A 24,062-nucleotide genomic window follows, 5' to 3' on the forward strand; every position below is an offset into this window, starting at 1 on the left:
AAGGTCTCCTAAACAAAGATTTGGCAAATGCCAAAAGATATGAGAGTATCTTGACAGGAATAACTGAGGCACAACACCTGATTTTTTATATATATATATATAAAATACAACAGATTAGGGCTACCTATAGCAACCCAAGAATAGTAAGGAAAACAAAATGTAACAGCCTGACAATGTTATGGCATGACTGCAGGCTTATGCCTGACGTCTTTGTTCAATTCCTTTGAAAATCAACAATTCACTTGGATGCTAGATTCTCTGCCATGTATACTGTAACACCGCTAGGTGAGAAGAAAGGTAAACTTTCCAACCCAACAGTTCTACCTTTATTTATTAGCATGGCCATGTTAAGAAAATACATAAATTGATATTTCTGAGACCAGAACAATAGAAAAATGTTCTACTGCTCATCATTTAAAAATATATTTAATGCTACCTTGAGTACATAAGTTGTGATCACAATTTCTGAAGCCGTGCATTTTAAAACTAAGGGGTCAATTCACACCTTTTTTTTTCAGCCGCAAAATAACAAATAAACCACTATGTGGAATTCTATGTCTTCAAACAAAGGTAAAGTCATAGACCTCACCATCTTGCCCCTTGCCCTTACATAAGGTTTTTAAGGGAAGAATTAGCAGATGCATGGTTTTAAAAGACCAGGCCCCACGTCATGCAGTGATCAAATAGAATAATGCATAGTCAAATTAAAATCCTAGGGCTTTTTCAAATCTTGGCATAGCAATTTCTTGACAGAAAAAGAGAACGGGGAGACAGAGAAATCAGGTGCTATTAGTACTTTTTTTCCTTCGGCAAAATCATCAACTGACTGTCATAATTAACTTCTACTCTTTGCTGAAGTGATCAATAGAGTAGCCACTGAGCGGTAACTATCTACTAAAATTGAACCTGAAAAAAAACACGGTTTTATGTCTGAAACAGTTTTCTGGGCCAGGCAATCAACAGAAACTTGTGCTGAGCAATGGTGGCTTACAAATCTAAAGTCGTATAAAATTCTCATTTCCCAAACTTGCACATCTGCAATTTGGTACAGTGCAGCAGTGAATCCTTGCTCTCCATAGCACACAGTCATTTTCATATCAGCAGCATAAGATATTTGTCACAAAGAAATGAGTAGGTAAGAATGCACACGCATATGGATCCATCACCTTAAACATCCTACCCGCAGTAGATTATATACGTGTATTGCATATTTGCTCCCCTCGGCAAGCTTTTGCACACTCTTTGAAGCTTTACTATGTAGATTAAAAAACAAGTTCCTAAGAAGCCAGGTTTATTCAGCCAAAATAAAGAAAATTAGCTTAATCTTAGTTAATGAAAGGAGATATGAGAACATTAGGATTCAAGAGAAGCTGAGGTAAAATACATTTGATGTGTTAGTAAAGTTGATAGGATAGTTGGGCAACTGAGATGCACTTTGGCACATAAAAAGGAGAAAAAAATCAGAGAGGGGAAAAATGAAATAAAAGATAGATATTTAATATGGTAAGTCTACTTATACAGATGCTAAACAACAGCTACATAATCCCTGGATATTCATAAGATTCCAGGCTGAAATGTACATGCTGTTCCAAAATAAATATACTGTATTTAATTCAATGAATATTTTGAATTGATCTAAATTGCACACATGAATTAAATGAAATATATTTTCTACCACTTTCATAACCATTATTTATTTGCATCTTGACATATCTGATTGCAAAGTGCATTTTAATTGCCTAATTCTTTTAACTATTGTGAATCAAAATGAGATAAATAAATTAAAGATTTTACATTTATGCGTGTTATATGGAAAAAATGAAAAGAAAATTAAGCAACCATCAGCATATTATCAAGGATGATGATTACTGCATAGTAGCTAAAGCATCTTTATACTTCATGTTTGTTTTTTAAATTAAAATTACCGTAGCTACTTAATGACAACAGTTCAGATGTCTTTTGCTATTCTTTTTCCAAGGCATATTTTCAAATATACCCTTTGCATCTCTCAGGTCATGAGGATAAAATAGATTTATTTATTGCTGGGTGCCAGGTGGGCGTGGCTGACTGGGTGGGCATGGCTGCAGTGCTGACTGGGTGAGTGTGACCGCGATGGGTGTGGCCACCTCAATGATGCTTGTGGGGAGGGACGCCTGTGGGGGCCGGGCAGGATTGGGGGAGATCCAGGGGGGTCTCTGGCGGGTGGGGTTCATTGTCCTCACTGACAGGAAGTTTCTCCTTAATTCTAGGTTGCTTCTCTCTTTGTTCAGTTTCCAACCATTGTTTCTTGTCCAACAATACAGAGAAATTGTTTGATCTAACATACCTGCCACCCTCTTTTGCATAAAGACCAGATGTATACCGTTTGTCTCTTGGATTTGATTACAATTCTACTTGCTAATTTACTATTGTTCAGGAATCCATAAATATGGATGCTGCAGTATGTTTGATCATGGATTACTAACTAAACCTTAACTTAAAAAAAATTAACTTTCCAAATTGCAAATGAACAAATACACAAAGGCTGGTCCATGCCTGATACTTTCTCAATAATGTCTATCCATTGTTTTACCTAGACCGCTATGCAATATAGCATCATTTGACCTACAAATGCAATGCGCCTATTCATTAACACCTCTCTAGTTACGTGCTCAGAGGACATCCTCACTACAGATAGTCCTCGACTTACAATACAACAGGTGCCAGAAAATTCACCATTAAGAGGTGCAATCATCAAATGTGGCATCTTACCAGTGCACCCAATTTTATTTCCTTTTTAGCCATGGTCATGAAGTGAATCACCATAGTCATTGAGTGAGACATTATGTGACCACAACATGTGACCTTCCCCACTTCTCCATTGACTTTGTCAGAGGTCATCTGGGAAGGTTGCAAATGGACATGGGATGCTGTGACTGTTGTAAAGATCTGACAGGTTGCCAAGCATCCAAATCTCGATCACACGACTGAGGAGGCACTGTGTTGGTAAGTGTGAGGACTGTTCATAAGTCGCTTTTTTCATCATTGTCCTAATTTTGAATGGTTGCCAAACAAATGTCTGTTAAGCGAGGACTACCTATATTAAGCAACTGCATCAAGACTTAGGAGAAATCACATTTGTATGGCATAGTAAGGTCACCTAGAAAGGAAGTCATGTCTTAAACGGGCATACAGTGTTTGGCTGTATCCCCTTAGCCCAGAAAAATAACAAATAGCGGTGGTGAAAGTTACCACAGAAATGCAGACAGCTTATCTAGGATAGTCACAAACTTTTTCTTTGTACCTTAAATGAATTTACTTTCAAAAGTGAATAGATTTCACTTCGACCTACTACAAACTTTTCTTTCTTTCTTTTTCTTTCTTTCCTTTCTCTTTCTTTCTTTCTTTCTTTCTTTCTTTCTTTCTTTCTTTCTTTCTTTCTTTCTTTCTTTTCTTTCTTTCTTTCTTTCTTTCTCTGGTTTATTATTTTCATCCACAGCAGTGTTTTCCCAAGATACTTTAAACCATAACTAAGCAAGCCAGGTTATGTTACGTTGTTAATGAAAATCTGCCTTTAGAACCATAGATAAATTTATATTCAAGGCTCTGGAAGAATGTGTGGCCAACAAAACAACAACAACAACAACAACAACAACTATTATTATTATTATTATTATTATTATTATTATTATTATTATTATTATTATTATTATTAATTCACTGAACTTGTATGCTGCTGATTCTCAATGATTCTGAGTGGCTTCCACATAATATGAAGGTGTGATACATAGAAAAGAGCCTTGGTGGAGCAGAGCGCTAATGCCTCCTTAAGTAACACCAGCTGCCTGCAATTAGTGCAGGTTCAAGTCCCACCAGGCTCAAGGTTGACTCAGCCTTCCATCCTTCCAAGGTAGGTAAAATGAGGACCCAGATTGTTGGGGGCAATAAGCTGACTTTGTAATAATGCCCGAAAGCCCTAATAAGAAGGCATATACATAGAATAAGGCTATTGCTAAGCACATTGATTTGTGCTTTAGATTGTAAGCCGCCCTGAGTCTTCGGAGAAGGGCAGGATATAAATGGGATTAAAAAAAAATAGGATTTGTAAATTTAGTTACAAGTCTTCTTTTATATACTAATTCACAGCCAATCTTTAAACATGATTTATGTACTCAGACATAATTCTGAACAATAGAAGAATTAAGAACACTAAGGTAAAGGTAAAGGTTCCCCTGCACATGCGTGCTAGTCGTTTCCAACTCTAGGGGCTGGTGCTCATCTCTGTTTCAAAGCTGAAGAGCCAGCATTTGTCCAAGGACATCTCCGTGGTTATGTGGCCGGCATGACTAGACGCCAAAGGCACACGGAATGCTGTTACCTTCCCACCGTAGTGGTCCCTATTTTTCTACTTGCATTTTTACGTGCTTTCGAACTGCTAGGTTGGCAGAAGCTGGGACGAGTAACAGGCGCTCACTCTGTTACGCGGCACTTGGGATTCGACCCACCAAACTGCCGACCATCTGATTGACAAGCTCAGCATCCTAACACACTGAGCCACCGCGTCCCTTAAGAACACTATGAACCAATAAAAAACACAGCCTATGTAGAGGCAGATATTTATATTATTTATATTAACCACAGTCAATACCTGCCTCTGCATAGGCTGTGCTTTTTATTAAAGCCTGCTCATATATTGCTGACCACAGAATTGCTATTTAACAATTATAAAATATTTGTGATTATTTATAATGCTCAGACCTCCGGCCCACAGATGAGTGTAATATAAGCACATTTATGGGAGAAAAGTTTAAATGTTAAAGGTGCTAATTTAATGTTTAACTGTATACCCAAGCTTTGGAATTTGACTGTTTATCAGGTATTATAGCTGTATGGAGAATTTGGGATGGCTAAAAGAGAAACTGGAAATATGATATTTTCCCAGATTTCAAGGAACGTATAATCTATAAATGTAAAATCTGTCTGTTTTGGAAAATATTTTCTACTAATCAAAAGATGCAGCAGCATGTATTACTATTGCAAAGATTTTGTGATATTTTAGTAATATGCTGTAATGTTTATATTATGGTAGTGCATTCATTATTAAACCAGTGACTATTGATAAAAAATGATACAAGACCCCAAAGAAACAGTTAATAGGAATAAACATATAAACAGTTTTACCTCTGCGCCCTGGATATACATGAGGATAATATTCATAATACAAATCAGGCTGGTCTAGGTTTCCAAATGGTTCAAATTCCACTTCAGCATTTTGGTACAGACCCAGTTTTACCAGGAGCGCTAGTCTTACAAACCAAATCTTGAAAGTAAAAAAGAAAAAAATGTTTACAGCTATTACTGTAATACAAAAATGTATTATCAGATTTTGTTTCAGCCATGAACAACAAATACCTGTGATACTATTAGATCTAAAGATTATTTTTCATGTGCGCATGCAAGTTCATTTTTTTTCCAGAAATTTTCCTCTTGAGCTGAATTTTTCCCCCTTTATTTTTGAACTCATTTGCAAATGAATTACCTTACATGGTTGGATAGTACTCTATACATAATCTGATTATACAGAATTAATATGTTGACATTAACTGAAGACATATGTGGATCATTCCTATCCTCAATTATTCACCTTAACTGCCTCTCATAAGAGGTTCAAAATGCAGATACATTACTGGCTCTTTCAAACATTTAGTTTACTAGCAAAACACTTTTCTATCTTTTGGACCTTAATATTTCTAATTTAGATGTTGCAATTGCCTATAAAGAAATATTTGCAATACTTTAAATTTGCAGCACTAGTGAAAACATATGTTAACTGTTAATACATCTTAAAATCTAACCGAAAAGTCAATTGTTTTCTCACGATGGTCATCCCCTATGTTTCTACGCTAGAACAAGTGAAGGCAATATCTATTTTTCCTAAGCATCAAAGTAAAGTGAACTGTTTAAGTAAGAAATGTCGACCTTGGTTTTTTTATTCATAACTGCAAGAATTATTTATCATTCTTCTGAAAGAATCTTAAGAAAGATTGGGGAATAACTAAAGGAAAAATTGGAGGTATCCAGTGTGTGTTTAACATTTCTGGTAGATCCTTAATGTGGAACCAATTGCCCATTCCCACACATGTTTAAGATGTGCATGTTTAACATGCATCCTAACTTTTGCTTGACCTGCAGGTAAACGTACCTGAAGAGAGTCTGTTGTGTGACTGGTGGGTAGTCCACTTTTGCCATAGCCTTGACCATGGGCTGTCAGAAGTCGTCCACAGAGATCAACTGCTGCTCTCCAGTTTTTGGTGCTCTGGAGTGAAAAGGAAAGAATAGGCTAAATAACAATTTAGCAGCTAAAAACCTGAAGCTGCTTATTTTGCTTGAAGCAGCTACAACTAGCCATTAGTAATACTGACAAGGTCACTAAAACTGGCCAGTAGGAAACAGAATGTCATTTGTCAAAGCTACTTGTATAATTAGGCAAGAAGCAAAGCCAGGCATGACTCACATTTTACAATTAGAAGATTGCTGGTGTAAAAGGATACATAATTTATTATGAAGTGCCAGAGACTGTTCATTCAGAAATAGTTATCAGTTTTTAATCCTTCAAGAACATGCAACATTTTTGCCACTGCAAAACAATCCCATCTATTGCCTCTAAGTAGCATTGCTATTTTATTTTATTTTTCCTTTGGAATCAAGTTATTTTCCTAGTCATTTTAATCAGTTAAATCATAAAGGTAATTCAGTAAGCTGTGCTTGAAATTTCAGCTATGTGGAAACTACATTTTAATAAATATAAATACTTGAAGTTTTCAGCATCTATTCATTCAATCAGAAAGCACTCAGTAGATGTTTAGCAGAAGTAACATGAATTTTATATTTAAAACTTAAACAATCTGCATAATAAAAAGATAACGGATACTTCAAAGTCACAAATACTGCCACCAGAAGAAACAACTTATTTTTCCCTGATCCAAAGCTTAGAAAGAGAAGTTGTATTTTGCTTCCAGTCAAAGCGATGGCAGTAAAGAGGATTATTTGTTACAATGTTTGAACACCAAGGTAAGCGAGAATTCTTTAAAATTTTAGCTTATCATGAACAAGCAGGGATGCACACTGCCTGACTGCTCTTGCTTGGCACTTGCCAAGAGCAGCTGAACAAACTTGGATGACAATTCGTGGCTTGTTAGCATCATCTGCAAATAAGTAACCTTGCCTTCTTTCAGTCCTAACAAGCCAGAGTCACAAACCCAGGACAAAATGTAACTTATGACATTAGATTGTTAGAAAAATCACACTGCATTTCACAATTGAGCGTGTTTACCTGACACATTACGCCATCTGTCCATGTTTTTTGGAGCTAGAGAATATGTGTGAAATTTATGGAGTGGACACTCTTACGAACGAGCTACAAGCAACAATGTCCTAAGTCACAAAATAGCTCTGCTGAATGTTATGGCAAGTTACAATATATTGATCTACCCAAGGGCAACTCATCAACTCTTCCTACAGGACCTTCCTGTAAACCTCGCTTATCTTTTCCCTTCTTTTTGACTAGCTGCATGAACCTCCAGCAAAGCATTGGGGCATATCTACCCACTACTGAATTGTAGAATAACCATGGTTAAGGTGAAGAATGCAAAATGGGCCTGGACACTATTTGACCTCCAGGTGTGTTCGTGTATCTACAGACAATTCCTTTGGCTCCTGCCAGACTTCCTGCCCTAATTGGCTATTTTTTTCTAAATAGAGAAATTAATGAGTTGATGAATTGCAAACATCACCTTTATTCCCAAGAATGCCTCTGGGCTCCAAATGCAACTTACAAACAGTATATATGCTTTGTTCAGAAATGTCAGTCCTTGTCTAGAAAACGAACAAGGCAAGTAGGGTGTTAAGGAGCATTGCGCGCAAGGTGGTAGGGGCTAAAATTGAGTAGCATCACGATTTTATATACCTCACGGCAGCTATTTAGCTTGCAGGAAAAAAAATTATACCCCTAATTAATTTTCAGATTTGCCCAATATGGCATCCCAGTACTTATCATAGGATAAAATAGGTTGAGCTAAAGAATTCTGGATAACTGATGTCTGAATGCTTAATTAGTGCCCGGAGTACAGATCTGGCTGTGCAAAACTCTGGGCTCCACTCCAAAAAAGATACTTGAAGGCACAAACCCTGTGTAACCTGAGTGCAACGCATCAAGTTACTGCATCTTTTTCTGGGATAGGTCAGAAAAAAACCTTCAAATTATAATAGAAGAAGAAGACGACGACAACAGAGGCTTACTTAGCCTTGATGTTATGTCCTGGCTTTATAAATCATTACTGAGGAAATCATGAATTATCTGAGCATGGCCATTTTTTTAAAACTCTGTAATATTCCTTAAATTTTGAAGGATCCTATGAATTACTGTTCTAACAAGAATTTTAAAAAAATCTTATAGTACCTTGAGGACACCATATTTATTTTCATACAGCTAATAATAATAATAAAGTTGGAAGGGACCTTGGAGGTCATCTTATCCAACTCCCTGCTCAGGCAAGAAAACTTATACCATTTCAGACAAATGGCTGTCCAGTCTCTTCTTAAAAACCTCCAGTGTTGGAGCATTCAACGCTTCTGGAGGCAGCTTTTGTAAATCACATGATCCTAAGTATTTCATTAAAAGCACAACTTGAGATGAATAATCCTTCCGGCGCGATCTAAAGACGTATCTCTTCGAACAAGCTGGCCTGGCCTGATGGGATGGGGTTGGGTTTTTATTACTTTTAATGTGTTTTAACCTACTGTAAGAGTTGTGGGCATTTTGTTTAATCTCTTTTAATTTTTGTATTTTGGCTTTTAACATGTACTGCCCTGTTCACCGCCCTGAGTCCTTCGGGAGAAGGGCGGTATACAAATAAAATTAATAATAATAATAATAATAATAATAATAATAATAATAATAATAATAATAACAACAACAACAACAACAACAACAACAACAACAGAATTAAGAGAGCAAAAAGTACCGGTACCCCATTCTGATCATAACTTTAGTTATGAAGAAAAAACACGAAATGCTTCAAAATGAGAGCACCATTCTTGACTAAGGGTTAGCAGCTATAGTCTAGGTTTCACACTCAAGCGCAGTGTCGCATAAGGAAGCATTCATTAGCCAAAGGGCTGCAAAGCCAAAGCCTTTTCACACATTGATACTAAAGTCTCCAATGAGTGAAAAATGAAGGAAGAGTATTGTGGAATGCCATCACACACAAGTTTATTTCATTGAGAAAAGTTACTAGGAAACAGAAATACTTCAAAAACGGAGTTGCAAAACTGCTGTTTGAATTTGGTCCCATAGCTTGCAGCGTTTTGCATTAACCAGAACATCAATATTTGGTTTTATTATTGTGCTGATAGTGTATATTTTATCAAGATGGAACAAGATGGGATTTAGGATGATACAGTCCAGGAAACCCATCCCTCTAACAGTGATCCAAATTTTGTTTTTTTTTATTTTACCCCTTCTTTCCTTGCTGAGCAGAGGTATCTGTTCTTCTCATTTGCTTTCCTTCTCTTCTTTCTCCTTGCCTAGTAGATTCCTTCCTACCTCTGCTCAGCAAGGAGAACTTGAACGGTCACGCACTGTCATTCCTGTCTCTGAGCTGGCAATCAGCCCAGACCCCACCTCTTTGATGACCTCTTCTTTCCCTTTCTTGGGAAAGCCCAGTCTGCTGGCTTTCTTTCTTGGCCTGCTGCCTATGCCTGGAGTTACAGGCACCATTTCAAATCAAATCAGAATAGAGCTGGAAGAGACCTTGGAGGTCTTCTAGTCCAACCCCCTGCTCAAACTGCAGACCCTATACCAGGGGTCAGCAACCTGAAACAGTGAAAGAGCCACTCGGAACCGGTTCCCTCACAAAAGGAAAAACTGGGAGCCGCAAAAAATGTGTGCGCATGCGCGTACATGCACACATGCCCAGAATAGGGTTTGACTGAAGAGTGGAGCCAAGGCGAGATATGCACCTACCCTGCATATTTGAATTGATTGGTTGAACTTTTTTAGTCCCACTTTTTTTTCTTTTTGGGGGGGGACTGCACATGGCAAAGGACTGGGAGCCGCAGGAGATAGCTGAAAGAGCCGCATGTGGCTCCGGAGCCGCGGGTTGCAGACCTGTGCCCTATACCATTTCAGACAAGTGACGGTCCAGTCTCTTCTTAAAAAACTCCAGTGATGAAGCACCTACAACTTCTGAAGGCAAAGCTGTTCAACTGGTTAATTGTTCTCACTGTTAGGAAGTTTCTCCTTAATTTCAGGTTGCTTCTCTCCTTGATTCGTTTCTATCCATTGTTTCTTGTCTTGTCTTCTGATGCTTTGGAACATAAGTTGACCCCCTCTTCTTTGTGGTAGCCCCTCAAATACTGGAATACTGCTATCATGTCCCCCCCTCCAGTCCTTCTCTTCTCTAGACTAGACTAGGATTTCTGCAATCGTTCTTCTTATGTTTTAGTCTCCAGGCCTTGAATTGCCTTAGTTCAGGAGTGTCAAACTGCCGGCCTGCAGGCCAGACACGTCATTCAGAAGCCGCGCCCACCACATTGCCGGCAATGGCAAAACTGTCCCGATAACACTGCGCGATGTCACGTGATGTCGCAAGTCTGACACGTCTGCCTTAGTTGCTCTTCTTTGCACTTTCCCCAAAGTTTCAACATCTATTTTGTAATGTGGTAGCATGTACTATGAGGGACGCGGTGGCTCAGTGGGTTAGGACGCTGAGCTTGTCGATCAGAAGGTCGGCAGTTTGGCGGGTCGAATCCCGAGTGCCACGTAACAGAGTGAGCGCCTGTTACTCGTCCCAGCTTCTGCCCACCTAGCAGTTCGAAAGCACGTAAAAATGCAAGTAGAAAAATAGGGACCACTACGGTGGGAAGGTAACAGCGTTCCATGAGCCTTTGGTGTCTAGTCATGCCAGCCACATGACCACGGAGACGTCCTCGGACAAGCGCTGACTCTTTGGCTTTGAAACGGAGATGAGCACCGGCCCCTAGAGTCGGAAACGACTAGCACGCATGTGCGGGGGAACCTTTACCTTTACCTTAGCATGTACTATAAAACAGAAGAGTGGGCCCCAATTGCCTTGACCAACTGACCGGATCTCACTGCTGCAGGAAGATTGTCATATTGGGTTAAAATATATTGTTAGTCTGATGTTTCCATCCTGTTTCATTCCTGGAGCCCTCTCTATGCCTGTTTACATGACAGATATTGTGTTGGCTTTGCTTAGCAGCGTTTTCAGCCCGTACAATGAATGGTTGTAGGGTGCAGAAAATGACTTGGAGAATCTGAGATTCCTGTTCCATACTACCGTATATAGGCCATACCACTAGTGCAACTGAGAACATTTTACAACAAAGGACTTTAAAAAAAAATGAAAATGGGCACTGGGAAGGCTCAGAATTAGGTGTGACCATTACATGGTTCCTTTTGGAGTCTTCTTTGAACAAAAGAGAGCACTATGGATGAAATTCCAATTTTGGTGAGCTCCCTAATTGAATACACATTGCTTCAGTGAAAGAAGAAGGTCTGTCAGTCTGTCTCCTGCCTTTATTATTTTTACAAATGACTCAAGGTAACAAACATACCCAATACACCTTTCTGCTCCTGTTTTCCTCACAACAGCAACCATGTAACTACCTGAGAGGTGGGCTGAGAGTGAGTGACTGGCCCAAAGTCACCCAGCCAGTTTTTATGGGTAAGGCAGGACTAGAACTCACAGTCTTCCATTTTCTAGCCTGGTGTCTTAACCACTTCACCAAACTTAAAAAGATAATGTTGGCAGGCAAGTTGGGAAATAAAATTACGTGGTGGGTTAAAAAATTACGTGGTGGGTTAAAATGATATAGAGTTATCATGTGTTTACATATGAAAAAACCTGTTTTTAATTAGTGAGCTACTCTTTTGGTTGTTTTATTCTAACCACCGTGTGTCCTTGCAGGGTAAACCAGACAGGAATCACAACCAGATGAGCTAAATCTGCTTAACTGCAAAGCCATATTGACAGAATCTTACAGGTCTGAAGCATGAGAAACTAGAAAGGATCCTATCTGAGTCTCTTGTGCTACCCATTACCCAGCTGTGGGTTATGCCGTCTCTTCTCTGACTGTTCTCTGGCAGCGTCTCTTTGCTCAGTCTCCCAAGGTCTTTCCCATATACCGTTACACCATGCTACTAATAAATCTTGCAATACGGCCTTCAATCGATGAGTTTTCTTCCCCTTTTCATTAAAATTCTTATTGCGCTGTCATGTACTTCTTACTCGTATTTTAAAGTTTATTTCAAAATAAAAATCCATACTAAAAAGCAAAAATAATCTATAGATTGAAAACACATTATTTAAATAGGGGATTAATTGATTAATAGTGATAAATAAGATCCCAATGTTTAATATTTACGGCACACAATACACATTATCTTCATATACAACACGAGACCTCTTCACTTTTCTCTTCATATTACCAATGCAAAGATGACGGTAGCTTGCCTACAAATAGTTAACGATCACTAGCATGAGGTGGAAACCAAGGTAATCCTGGGTCACAATTCTACCATTACAATAAGAAAAATGTGCTATAACTCACATATTTGAAACTTTTGCTCAGATACAGGCACAAAAACATCTTGCCTAGTTTAATGGGATCACAACCAAAAGACTCAGAATTGTAGGAATGGACACCATCTGTTCTTTGATGCATGACAGATGTATATATGCAATAAAGGTTAAATAGTTCAGGTGTTATAGCAGAACAGAGGAGCAGCAATAACAAATAAATAGATGTCTGATTTCAAATATACATTCAAATTTTTTATTACTGTTACTAAATTTCGGCGACCATCTGGATTCTCCTCCAAAGGGAATTATTGAATACTACTCAACTATTCCCTAAGCAAAACCAAGAGTAAGAAACTTACTTTTCTAAAAGAAATATTAGAGCAGTGTGTCTGTTTCTTTATATTTATTGTTCAGTAGGTAATAATAAAATATTAACACTAATATCCCTAACAAGTTGCAATCACATCAAAATGAGAACATGCATGTCGTGAAATCATCCCAATATGACTTTATATGATGTCATGGCATTTAATGTTAGTGTGTAAGTCATGTCATTTGCATGCTGCTGTTATAATGCACATGTCATCACTTGCTGTCCTCTGAGCCCCTAAAAGATGTCCATGACCTCTAAATATTCTCAAAACAATTGGCCAAATCAAGGGTAGGCAACCTTGGCTCTTGTATGACTTGTGGACTTCAATACCCAGAATTCCTGAACCACCCATGCTGACTCAGGAATTCTGGGAGTTGAAGTCCACAAGTCATAAAAGAGCCAAGGTTGCCTTCCCCTGGCTCAAATCAACTACAGGGAAATCATTGTTCAAGATTAAGATATATACCAGAAGAAAGTGCTATGTATTAGTTTGGTATAAAATGCCTAGAAATCTAGTTTGCTTGTTTCAAATATTATTTGCTATATAAAGTCAGATGATATGACAAACTCTGCTTAAACAGAAGTGAAAGTTTCCCAGGTTTACTACATAGTTGGGTCAAAGTTGGGGACAGACAAACATGAACTATCAAAGATTTTTAAAGTTAGCTTATTCATACTGAGCATGAAGTCAGAATGTAGACAATGGAGAATGCAACGTAAGATTGCAAATCAATTCAGTATGGAGATTAAAATAAGAAAACATTTCAGATATTTAAAAAAACTAATTATAATTTAACTTCAGGAATAAAAAAATATTACTTAAATCAGGAGAATTTTTTTAATGGAAACTTCTCAGCTATAAAAAAATAAATATGCACAAGAGGCCCACCATTTACTATGTTTGACAATGGATGGAAATTCCACATAAAATCTAATGTTCCACTAAGAGGAAAAAAAATGATCCCCCCCCACAGGGAGTCATTAACTGTACATGTGACACCATTAAAATGATTAAAATTTCCTCCTCCATTTTGGATGGCATTCTTCTCTAGTATAAATTATCTGGGTAGAACACATCGACATCACTTAAAAAAAAATTGGTCAGTAACCCGTCTTAGGCTAAAATTTCCAAATGCTATTCCTTTACATTTATAAGATAATAAAATATCGCAATTAAGGAGCTACATGTGATTTTTTGCAAACTGTCTTCTAATGTGTATCATGACTCTCCCTTAGTCTCTTCTCCATTGGTCCACGCATTTTTCCCAAGACCAATCTGGGAGCGGGCAGAAGGATGATGGATGAAGAGGAGGAACTCATTCCATTGGTAAATATTATTCCATCAGCAGCACTGCCAAAAAATTAGCCTTAACTCAGACATGTCAAACACAAGGCCCGGGGGCCGGATCCGGCCCGCGAAGTGGTTTCATGTGGCCCATGAAGCCATCCTGGAAACAGTGAGGGAACGGCCCCCACTGCCTTGGCCCTGGCCCAGAGACCCTCCTTCTGCCAGAGAACCTCAGATCTGTCCCACTCCTGCCCAGGCCCCCATAGGCACCCTTGATGCGAATGATGTAGAGCTGGCCATGCCCACCCAGTAGGCCATACGCACTCTAGCCACGCCCACCCAGTAGGCCATGCCCACCCTGGCCACACCCACCCGGCCCCTTGAGGGCAACCGCAATGCTGATGCGGCCCTCAATGAAATTGAGTTTGACACCCCTGCCTTAACTGTTTTTCGTAAATGTTTTCTGAAATTATTATTTGCCCAAAATTATAAAACTGCAGTCGTAGCCATTCATTTAAAGGTAAGGAAAGGAAAGGAGTCCCTGATGATTTTACTCTGCTAAGTCATCTCCGTTGCCCTTCTTCTCTTCTTTCATTTAAAGGACAGACTAAAATATAATAACCTTTTAAAAAATGGTAGCTCACAAAATGGTAGCTAACAATTGTGCTAAAAAAGCTGGTGTGATGAAATGATTAAGGACTGGACTGGAAAGAACCAGGTTCTAATCTACCTTCAGTCACAGAAGCTAACTGGGTAACTGTGGGCTAGTTACTTTCAGTCCAAGTTCTTTACAAGTTCTTATTGTGGTGAAAATTAGGAGAAGAACGTGTGACTCCTTAAGGTCCCAACTGAAGCATGGGATCATAGGTGATAGATAGATAGATAGATAGATAGATAGATAGATAGATAGATAGATAGATTGATAGACAGACAGACAGACAGATTTCTTATGCATTTTAGAGACATAAAACTGAAGGATCAAAGAATGTTATCCACTAGATAGGTAGGCAAATTGCACTTTTTATTTTTTTTAAAAAAAGAATGAACTGCATTTGTTAATCATTCTGGAATTAATTTTTTATTGTTTTTTATATATTCAGAATCTCCAAAACAGCAAGTTTTTTTTTGATATTCAACTAGGTATTTTCTTCAATCCTTATGATAGAAGCTTTAAGTATGAGTTTCAGGATTTGCAAAAAAATTTTTTTCTGAATTAACAGGAAAAGGTTATTAGAGAATGTTGATTTTAGAAAGTTACAAACAGACTAAAAGTCCAGATGGATTTAATAACATTTTAAAAATACATATAAAAATCCATCCCATTTGCTCTCAGAAGAAAAACAACATGATAAGATGGGATTTTAAAGGTTGGACACTAGGCAACATAAGAAGGAAACACAGATTATAATTAAAAGAAAAGCATACTTATACTGGATTTGATAAAGCAAAATGGAGTAAAACATTTCAGCAATAGATCTATTGAGTTGTGAACAATGGACTTAGAAGTTAATTTTAAGGATCTCACCCATAATTGATAAACTAAATGTTGTTTCAGAAGAGAATCAAATCTTATTGGATAAGAATGAAACTGATTTAAATTGGGATTTTCAAATAACAAGCTTCAAACAGAATAAGGAAAAATATGAAATACCAGTTGATGTTTTTAATAATTAAAAATATTATACATGGATCAGAAGAGTGACTTGGATAATGTTTGTGTTAGATTTACAAAAGCAATTTGTTAATGCAATTTTGTGAGAAGAGACAAAGAGAACATGAAAAGAAACTGGACATATTAGAAGGGGAAAAGGTCAGGATTGTTAGGAGAAAGCAGAAGGAATATAGTTGATTTATTTGACCAAGGTTAAAATAAATAGGTTATTATCACTAGTAATCTGTAATGGCTTTTTCCTGACTAGGACTAGATGATGATATTTTAAGATTTTGTTTATAGACAAGAGTTATATTGAAAAGACTTCATTTGTCATATTTTAAGTTTATTGGATTAAGGTTAAATAATTATATTATTCTGATAACTTTTAATAACTTTTATGATAGGATTTGAAAGATGAGGTTTGGGGATTTAAGATAGAAAATAAGAGATAAATGTAAAAGGAAGCAATTTCAAGTAGATTTGTTAGTTCAAGTTTATAATACATTGTATGATACATTGTTATTTCTGGTAACTCTTAAAGGATTTGTTGATTAGAATGGATGATGAGGCTTTAAAAATTTGTTTGTAGAGAGTGAGGCATATGGGATGGAGAGATTGTTTGAAGAGATTGATTGCTTTCCCTCTTAATTATTTATTGTTTGTTTTAGATAAACCTGGCAATTTTTTCATAAGTCAATCCGGAAATATTTCAGTGATGTGATCTGTGAATATTTTGTCATCTTAAATTCACCTGATAATCTTTTGATACAGTACTCTTTAAGTCTATTCAAACATTCCTTTTAAAAAAGAGATACTTTTGGCTTCACAGAAGTCTCAAGGGAAGTTTAATGACACATTAAAAAACATCTGTGAATAGTAACTGTTGGTCTAATGCAGGGGTCGGCAACCTCGGCTCTTTTATGACTCGTGGACTTCAACTCCCAGAATTCCTGAGCCAGCATAGCTGGCTCAGGAATTCTGGGAGTTGAAGTCCACGAGTCATAAAAGAGCCGAGGTTGCCGACCCCTGGTCTAATGGTTTAAAACAAAGATACGTTTTTTGGGGTAGAGAACAACTGATTACACTATAAAGTGATACAGAACAGAAAAAGAAAGAAAAATGTTAATTAACCAGTTTAGGTGAATTCTACCATAGACTGCCTTTTATAGTGACATAACAATATAAAATTTCAAACCTACCTTTTTCCTATCTCTCTTATTTGTTTGTGATACTAAAAATAGTGCTGTATATTTTAGGATAAATCTTCTTTTTACAAAGATAAGCATGTCTAGTTTTTCATGATTTTTTTTCAATCTAATTTTTCTCCCCAGTTTGGCAAAAAGGATTACTCTTACCACTGTATCAAAACTTAACAACTAAAGTGTAAAAAAAAAGAAATGCTCTGGCTGTAATGCTTTGGTAAGTGCTAAATAGGTGTGAAGTTTTTCATTATAGATCAGGGGTGTCAAACTGCCGGCCCGTGGGCTGGATGCGTCATGGCGAAACCGTGGCCATCCCATTGCCGGCAAATGGAAAAAAAAGTCGCGATACGTTGCGACACGTCACGTGATGTTGCGAGTTTGACACCCCTGTTATAGATAGTCCTTGACTTACAGCTACAATTGAGATTGGGCTTGCCACTGAAAATCAGGTGCAGTCATAAAGTGAGAGGTCAGATGATTACAAAAGCAATCCCTGCTGTGGTCATTAATTGAGAACGGTAAGTCATTGCACAAGTGCCCACTACAATCCAAGCCATTCTGAGCTTGGCCCCTTCCAGTTTTGAGCCTCAGTAAGGTAAGGGACTTTGGCCACCTAATGAGAAGGAAGGACTCACTGGAGAAGAGCCTAATTGTTCTGTACCAGCCTGCTACCGGCCCTGCAGAAAAGGCAGGGACGACCCCTTTACAAACGGCAAGAGGCTGGAATAAAGCCTGCCAAATTTATTCACATAAAACAGAGCAAGACAAGACACCAACCATAAAACATGAGCTAAGAAGCAGGAACAATCCAAGCGGTTGCCTTCAGCAAACCAGCCCTCCCACACATTCCCCTTAAATACAGTTCAGGGCGTGGCCTCTCTGTGCCTCCTGCCGAGGTGCCCCATTGCCTCCCTCTGTTTACTCCTGACTGACTGCCTCCTGCGTCGGGCGTCCTTGAACAGGGCCAGCTGTGGGTCATCTTCATCCACGCTGTCAGGCTCACACAGCTGGGTCTGCATCGTGACCAGATGAGAGGGGCCTTGCTGGGGGCTCTCATCAAGCTGTCCAATCCCCTCAGCAAGCTCTTCAACACCCCCCTCCTCCTCCTCTGAGTCGTCCGACCCAACTGCCGAACCCACAGGCTGACCCTGAATCACAACACTAATGCTGGGAAAGGTTGAGGGCAAGAGAAGAAGGGGACGACAGAGAATGAGGTGGCTGGATGGAGTCACTGAAGCAGTAGGCGTGAGCTTAAATGGACTCCAGAAGATGGTAGAGGACAGGAAGGCCTGGAGGAACGTTGTCCATGGGGTCACGATGGGTCGGACACGACTTCGCAGCTAACAACAATAAAGGTAAGGGACTGCCTCCACCCACTCACCTATATCTCCCCATCTCTGCCCTTTGGCCACTCTTCACCCTGCCTGCAGGACAGTCAAGCAGTCCCAGAATTGTGTGGCTCTGGGGCTGCTTGCCATGTGCCAGGAAGCCTCAGTTGCCCCACCCCACCCCAGCAAGTGCAAGCAAGCATTCAGTCACATAGCCGCCTTCTCTCTCAGTTCTTTGCACCCTTTCACCTTTTCTGTCCAGCCATGATGCTACACGGAGCTCCAGTTTCTCTGGCAAACACTTCTTACACAAGTGTCCAGCCCAGCCCCAGCAGTAGAGCACCCATGAACCGCAGCAAATGCCACCAAGCATTCATTCACACAGCTGACTTCTTCCCAGGTTTCCCCACATTGACCTTTCACCTTTTGCTAAAAGCAGAAGCAGCTTGCTTACCTTTGTCGTCTTCGGAACGCTACGCTGTCTTTATAAAGCTGTGCCGCCTTCCAAAAGCTGTACCCTCTTTCCAAAGGCTTTCGGGAAACAACACACCTTTACAAAGGCAGTGCTGTCTTTCACAATGCCTTTGGAAAGACAGCGCGGCCTCAAAAAGAGAATGCCGCTTTGGGAAGGCTGTGCTGACTTCAGAGAGCCTTGGAAAAGACAGTGCGGCACTCTGAAGGCAACGCGGCTTTACAAAGGCTCAGGGAGTCACATGTCAGGAAACTTGGGCAGAGAATCTGGATTCGAAAAGAAGAAGACAGCAAAGGTAGCAAGGCCAAAGGGGCTGGGTGCAAACACTGAAAGGTCAGGAGTGCAGGGAACTGGGAGAGAAGGCAGCTGGGTGAATGAATGCACGTTGGTGCTTGCTGGGGTAGCTGAGGCTTCCCAGGGCATGGCAAGCAACCTCGGAACCTATTTGCCATCATGCAAGGCCAAAAAAGCCACTAGATGGGGGAAGACAGGTGAATGGAAGGCGTGGAAGAGCTCTCTTGCAAGTGACACGCACGCACAAGCACCCAAATTTTGATCACGTAACCACAGGGGTGCTGCTGCAACGCTTGTAACTTCAAGCACGGCTCATCAGTTGATTTTTTTTTTCTCACCTCCGTCGTAAGTTCGGTCACTGAAGAAATAGTAAGTTGAGGACAAGCAGTATTTAAAGACCAACCAGCAAAATCTTTCCTAACTCTCGTATTATTTATTCATGATTAGAAGAATAACTTGTATTCCTCTTGATTATGGCTGGGGTTATACTGTATACTCTCTAGCAGTAACTTAAAAACCAGAGAGATGCTTGGATCCAGTGATGCAATTTTAGTGACGAAATTCATTCTGCCATTGAATGAATTCTTACCGCATTCTATCTTCTCACCCCCCCCAAGGCCCATTCCAAATGTACGTGAATTTTTCTCTGGGGTCCTAGGACACCTTCTGGAGCACACTCAAGGCAGAAAAGTGCTGTTGTGCAACTGGAAATGTATTTAATGCCTGATGGTGCCTGCAGCCTTTGTGAATTCTTGCTTATCCCACTGTATAAACACATTTCCAGCACTGCATGGTTTCAATTTTGTTTGCCTATGAAAAATAAGAAGAAATTTCTGAATATGAATGCAAAAGCCAATAGTACGCAAAGGAGATGTTTTAGCTTCTGTTTGCCCCTTATTTCTTCTTATCTGGGCAGCCATGGATAAGAAACATGTAACTTAAAAAAAAGCAGAAAGTCTATTTAGTTTAAGCACGGGCATTCTTTATTGGCACCTGCCAGTTTCCTTGCCACCTGACTTCTTACATCTTTACAACATTATTTGTTTTCAAGAACATGACTAGGCCTCAAACAGCTCTTATTAATTGTCTTAGAAAATAAATAGGCTGGATAAATAGGATGGATTATCTTTGCCAGAAGGGACGTGGTGGCTCAGTGGGTTAGGATGCTGAGCTGGTCGATCAGAAGGTCGGCAGTTTGGCGGGTCGAATCCCGAGTGCTGCGTAACAGAGTGAGCGCCTGTTACTCGTCCCAGCTTCTGCCAACCTAGCAGTTTGAAAGCATGTAAAAATGCAAGTAGAAAAATAGGGACCACTACGGTGGGAAGGTAACAGCGTTCCGTGCGCCTTTGGTCATGCCGGCCACATGACCACGGAGATGTCCTTGGACAAATGCTGGCTCTTTGGCTTTGAAACGGAGATGAGCACCGGCCCCTAGAGTTGGAAACGACTAGCACGCATGTGCGGGGGAACCTTTACCTTTACCTATCTTTGCCAGAGCTATGGAACATGGCTGTGCAAACCGTTTGAAGAGCACTTCACAATGTGTCCTTTTGAATCTGTTAGGGAGAAGGCTGTGGTGTGTGCATCAGCTACTTTGAGATCCCTTTGCAGATTTCTCAGCATGCATATGCATACAGAGAAGACTCTTGACATTTCCTTCAGTGGCACTACAGATACATCTTCTAGGCACCTAGGTAGTCCTCCCTTCATGATTGCTCAGTGTCATTACAGTGACATTGAAAGAGCCGGTCCTCACACTTACAGCCATTGCAGAATCCTGCAAATATACAATTGCCATTTGTGAGCTTCACGGCAGGCTTCCAAAAAGCAGAATCCACAGAGAAGCTTGCCGTAAAGTTGCAAGATAGGGTCACACGATGTATCGCTTACAGACTGCAGGTGATTCCCTTAATGCCCAGGGCTGAAGTGAGAATGTAAGGCTGTTGCAGTTGTGTGGTGTAATGACTATGTCACTTAGCGATGGAATTGCCAGGCCAAACTGTGGTCATTAAGCACCCAGTCACTGGATTGAGATGGGCAGCTATATAAGTTGAATAAATAAACAAATCGAGAACTACCTGTATGTGCACAGAAAACCAGGAAAGGCCCTTGAGGTAGCCTAGTGAATTCTGCAAAAGACGTAGCTGCCTCAAGCAGCAGGTTCACAGAGATCTTTGCTCTTTTTATGAGGCTAACATCCTAAAAACCTAACGTACGATACTGGACATTATCTCCCATAGTCACCATTTTATTAATGGGAAAACCTTTCAGGTAGGCATGTTATTAGAATGTCTGTTACACAATCATAAAATTTTATATGTGCCCATTTTTTCCAAAAAAGATTGGGGACCCCTGGTTTTAAGGAGTGTACAACTGGAAAGGTAGCAACAGCACTGAGGCAGAAATAAGAGAGGAAAACCTGCCCAACCTTTGTTGTTGGGACCAAAACTGATTGTACAAGGCTGTTAGAAGGTCATTAATATAAATTTTGTGAAGTCTAGAGAAATTATTTGATAAATGATTCTTTTCTTTAGACAAATAGTTAGGACTGAAGAAAAAAACAATCGCGACCAGCCTGCCTTCCACTGAGGATCTGTACACTGCATGAACCAGAAAGAGGGCTGAGAAAATGTCTACAGACCCCTCACATCTTAGACATAATGTATTTCAACGTCTCCCCTCAGGATGCCGTTATAGAGCACTGCAAGCCGAAATAACCCCTGTGCCTTCACTCTGCTGAACACTTAATTCCAACAGCACCGTCTCATTATGATTTATCAATTGTTGTTTGTAACTTAGGATTAATGATTGCAATGATGATTATGATCTATGACCAGTGGTGGGATTCAAATACCTGAATATCCGGTTTTCTGCATGGATGCAGGCCTGGGCTTCCAAGGCCTAGAATGGACTTCCAGAAGTGACATCAACGCACTTCCAGCGGGCCATTCTAAGCCTGGGAGACCTCCTCCAGGCCTCCCAGGCCTAGAAGGACTTCCAGAAGCAGCATGGGTTCAGCCGGTTCTCCAAACTCAACAAAATTTAGCTACCGGTTCTACCGGCTGAATCCCACCACTGCCTATGACCTATTACTTGCTGTTTAAATGTACACTGTGAGCATATGCACTGGAGACAAATTCCTTGTGTCTGATCACGCTAGACCAATAAAGAATATTACTCTTAGCCAAAATTCTATAATTTCTATTCTATTCTATTCTATTCTATTCTATTCTATTCTATTCTATTCTATTCTATTTTCTGAAAATACAGATCCTGAACTGAATTACTTTAAAGACATTTTTAAAAGACTAAACAAGTTCTTTTGACTATAGCCATCTACAAAGAATCACAACTTAAAAAGGAACACCATGTTACTTACAATCAACTGCTTTAAGCCCTGAAAAGACAGCTCCACAGAGTTGGCATTGAGAACTTGTCTTTTCACTGCAGCCTGTTCACCAAGGAAGCGGAGCATTAAATCTTTAACTGCGTCACCCTAATGGGAAAAAAGGACATAATATCTAGCACCATCTCAGTAAAAGTGTTTTGTATGTTTGGCCATGCAATGTGTTTACATAATTTCTGTGAAAGGAAACTTTTACAGATCGTTACATTGAAAACTGAAAAACATTCTTTTAAGGAGGATACTTATCACCTTCATGTTCTCCAATATAGCTTCTTACCTCACAGTGGGCTTAGATTCTCTATACCAGGGGTGTCAAACTCAATTTCATTGAGGGCCGCACCAGCATTGCGGTTGCCCTCAGGGGGCCGGGTGGGTGTGGCCTGGGTGGGCGTGGCCAGAGTGCGTATGGCCTACTGGGTGGGCGTGGCCAGCTCTACATCGTTCGCCTCAAGGGGGCCTATGGGGGCCTGGGCAGGAGTGGGACAGATCTGAGGGTCTCTGGCAGGAGGAGGGTCTCTGGGCCAGGGCCTAGGTAGTGGGGGCCGTTCCCTCACTGTTTCCAGGATGGCTTCGCGGGCCACATGAAACCACTTCGCGGGCCGGATCCGGCCCCCGGGCCTTGTGTTTGACATGTCTGCTCTATACTAAGTCCTTTAGATTTCTTCAATTAATATTCTCTGGACTGGGTTTAGCGGATTTCACTAAAAGATACTGAAAAGAAACAATGGAAGTCTAGAACACTTCAAGTCAGCTCAAACCTTATTTTGTAGCTAATAATAGTTACAGGGACCAAGGTGGCCAAAATAACAGTAGCCAATCTGCCTTCTGGAGAATGATGTTTTCTTCATTCCATAAGGAAACAATGGCATGAGTCCTGACTGAAGACCTCATCTGTCTTTCTAGTTTGATCTCAGCAGGTTCTTACTTGCCTTTTCTGAGGGCCAAAATAAAAAGACTAATTACATAGTTCTGCTCCTGAGTGTGAGGTCTCTCTTCTCCACAGGACGCCGATCTATATCAGAGCATACTGTGAGGGGAAGGAACATTAATCATTTGGCCCTGCTGGGTTTTCAATCCAGATTTGGCCTCTGTGGTTTTCACTGCAAAGAAAAAGGTTCCTTGAAATAAAAAAGAAACTACATTTTTAGGCACTGACCCTGTAATCTAAACTGGAACCACAGCAAGGGGGGATAAGATTAACTCCATCCTAGAAACTTCATCTTTATTCAATCCTTCACAGTGGCCATCTGTGAAAGAGGACTGTACAGACACTAGGTCATTTCTAGGAAGTCTGGAAATAAAATTTATATCACTCAGGTTGTACACAGAAACTTTCTCACTTTCCTGGTGAGCTAGGTTAAGGATGCTTAAATTGATTTTTCTGGCCTTTTAGTATTGTTATTGGCCCAGTTGTGTTACACTATGATAACACCCCAACCCCACCCCAGAGTTTGAGGGGCT

General features: G+C 39.9%; 2 protein-coding genes across 4 annotated transcripts in view; one reads left to right on the forward strand and one right to left on the reverse strand.

Annotated features, from left to right (window-relative positions):
• Positions 1-24,062, forward strand: part of EIPR1 (EARP complex and GARP complex interacting protein 1) — a 308,944-nt gene that overhangs the window by 209,649 nt on the left and 75,233 nt on the right. The window lies entirely within an intron of this gene.
• TRAPPC12 (trafficking protein particle complex subunit 12) overlaps positions 1-24,062 on the reverse strand; it is an 85,525-nt gene that overhangs the window by 55,490 nt on the left and 5,973 nt on the right. For both annotated transcript variants that reach the window (XM_083356563.1, XM_083356562.1), the window contains exons 4-6: positions 22,575-22,691; positions 6,182-6,295; positions 5,161-5,299 (exon numbers count right to left, since the gene is read on the reverse strand). In XM_083356563.1, the coding sequence (XP_083212689.1) occupies positions 5,161-5,299; positions 6,182-6,295; positions 22,575-22,691 (370 nt within the window). The remainder of the gene's footprint in view (positions 1-5,160; positions 5,300-6,181; positions 6,296-22,574; positions 22,692-24,062) is intronic.

The sequence above is a fragment of the Vipera ursinii genome, assembly GCF_947247035.1.
Source record: "Vipera ursinii genome assembly, chromosome: 1".
NCBI lineage: Eukaryota > Metazoa > Chordata > Lepidosauria > Squamata > Viperidae > Vipera > Vipera ursinii.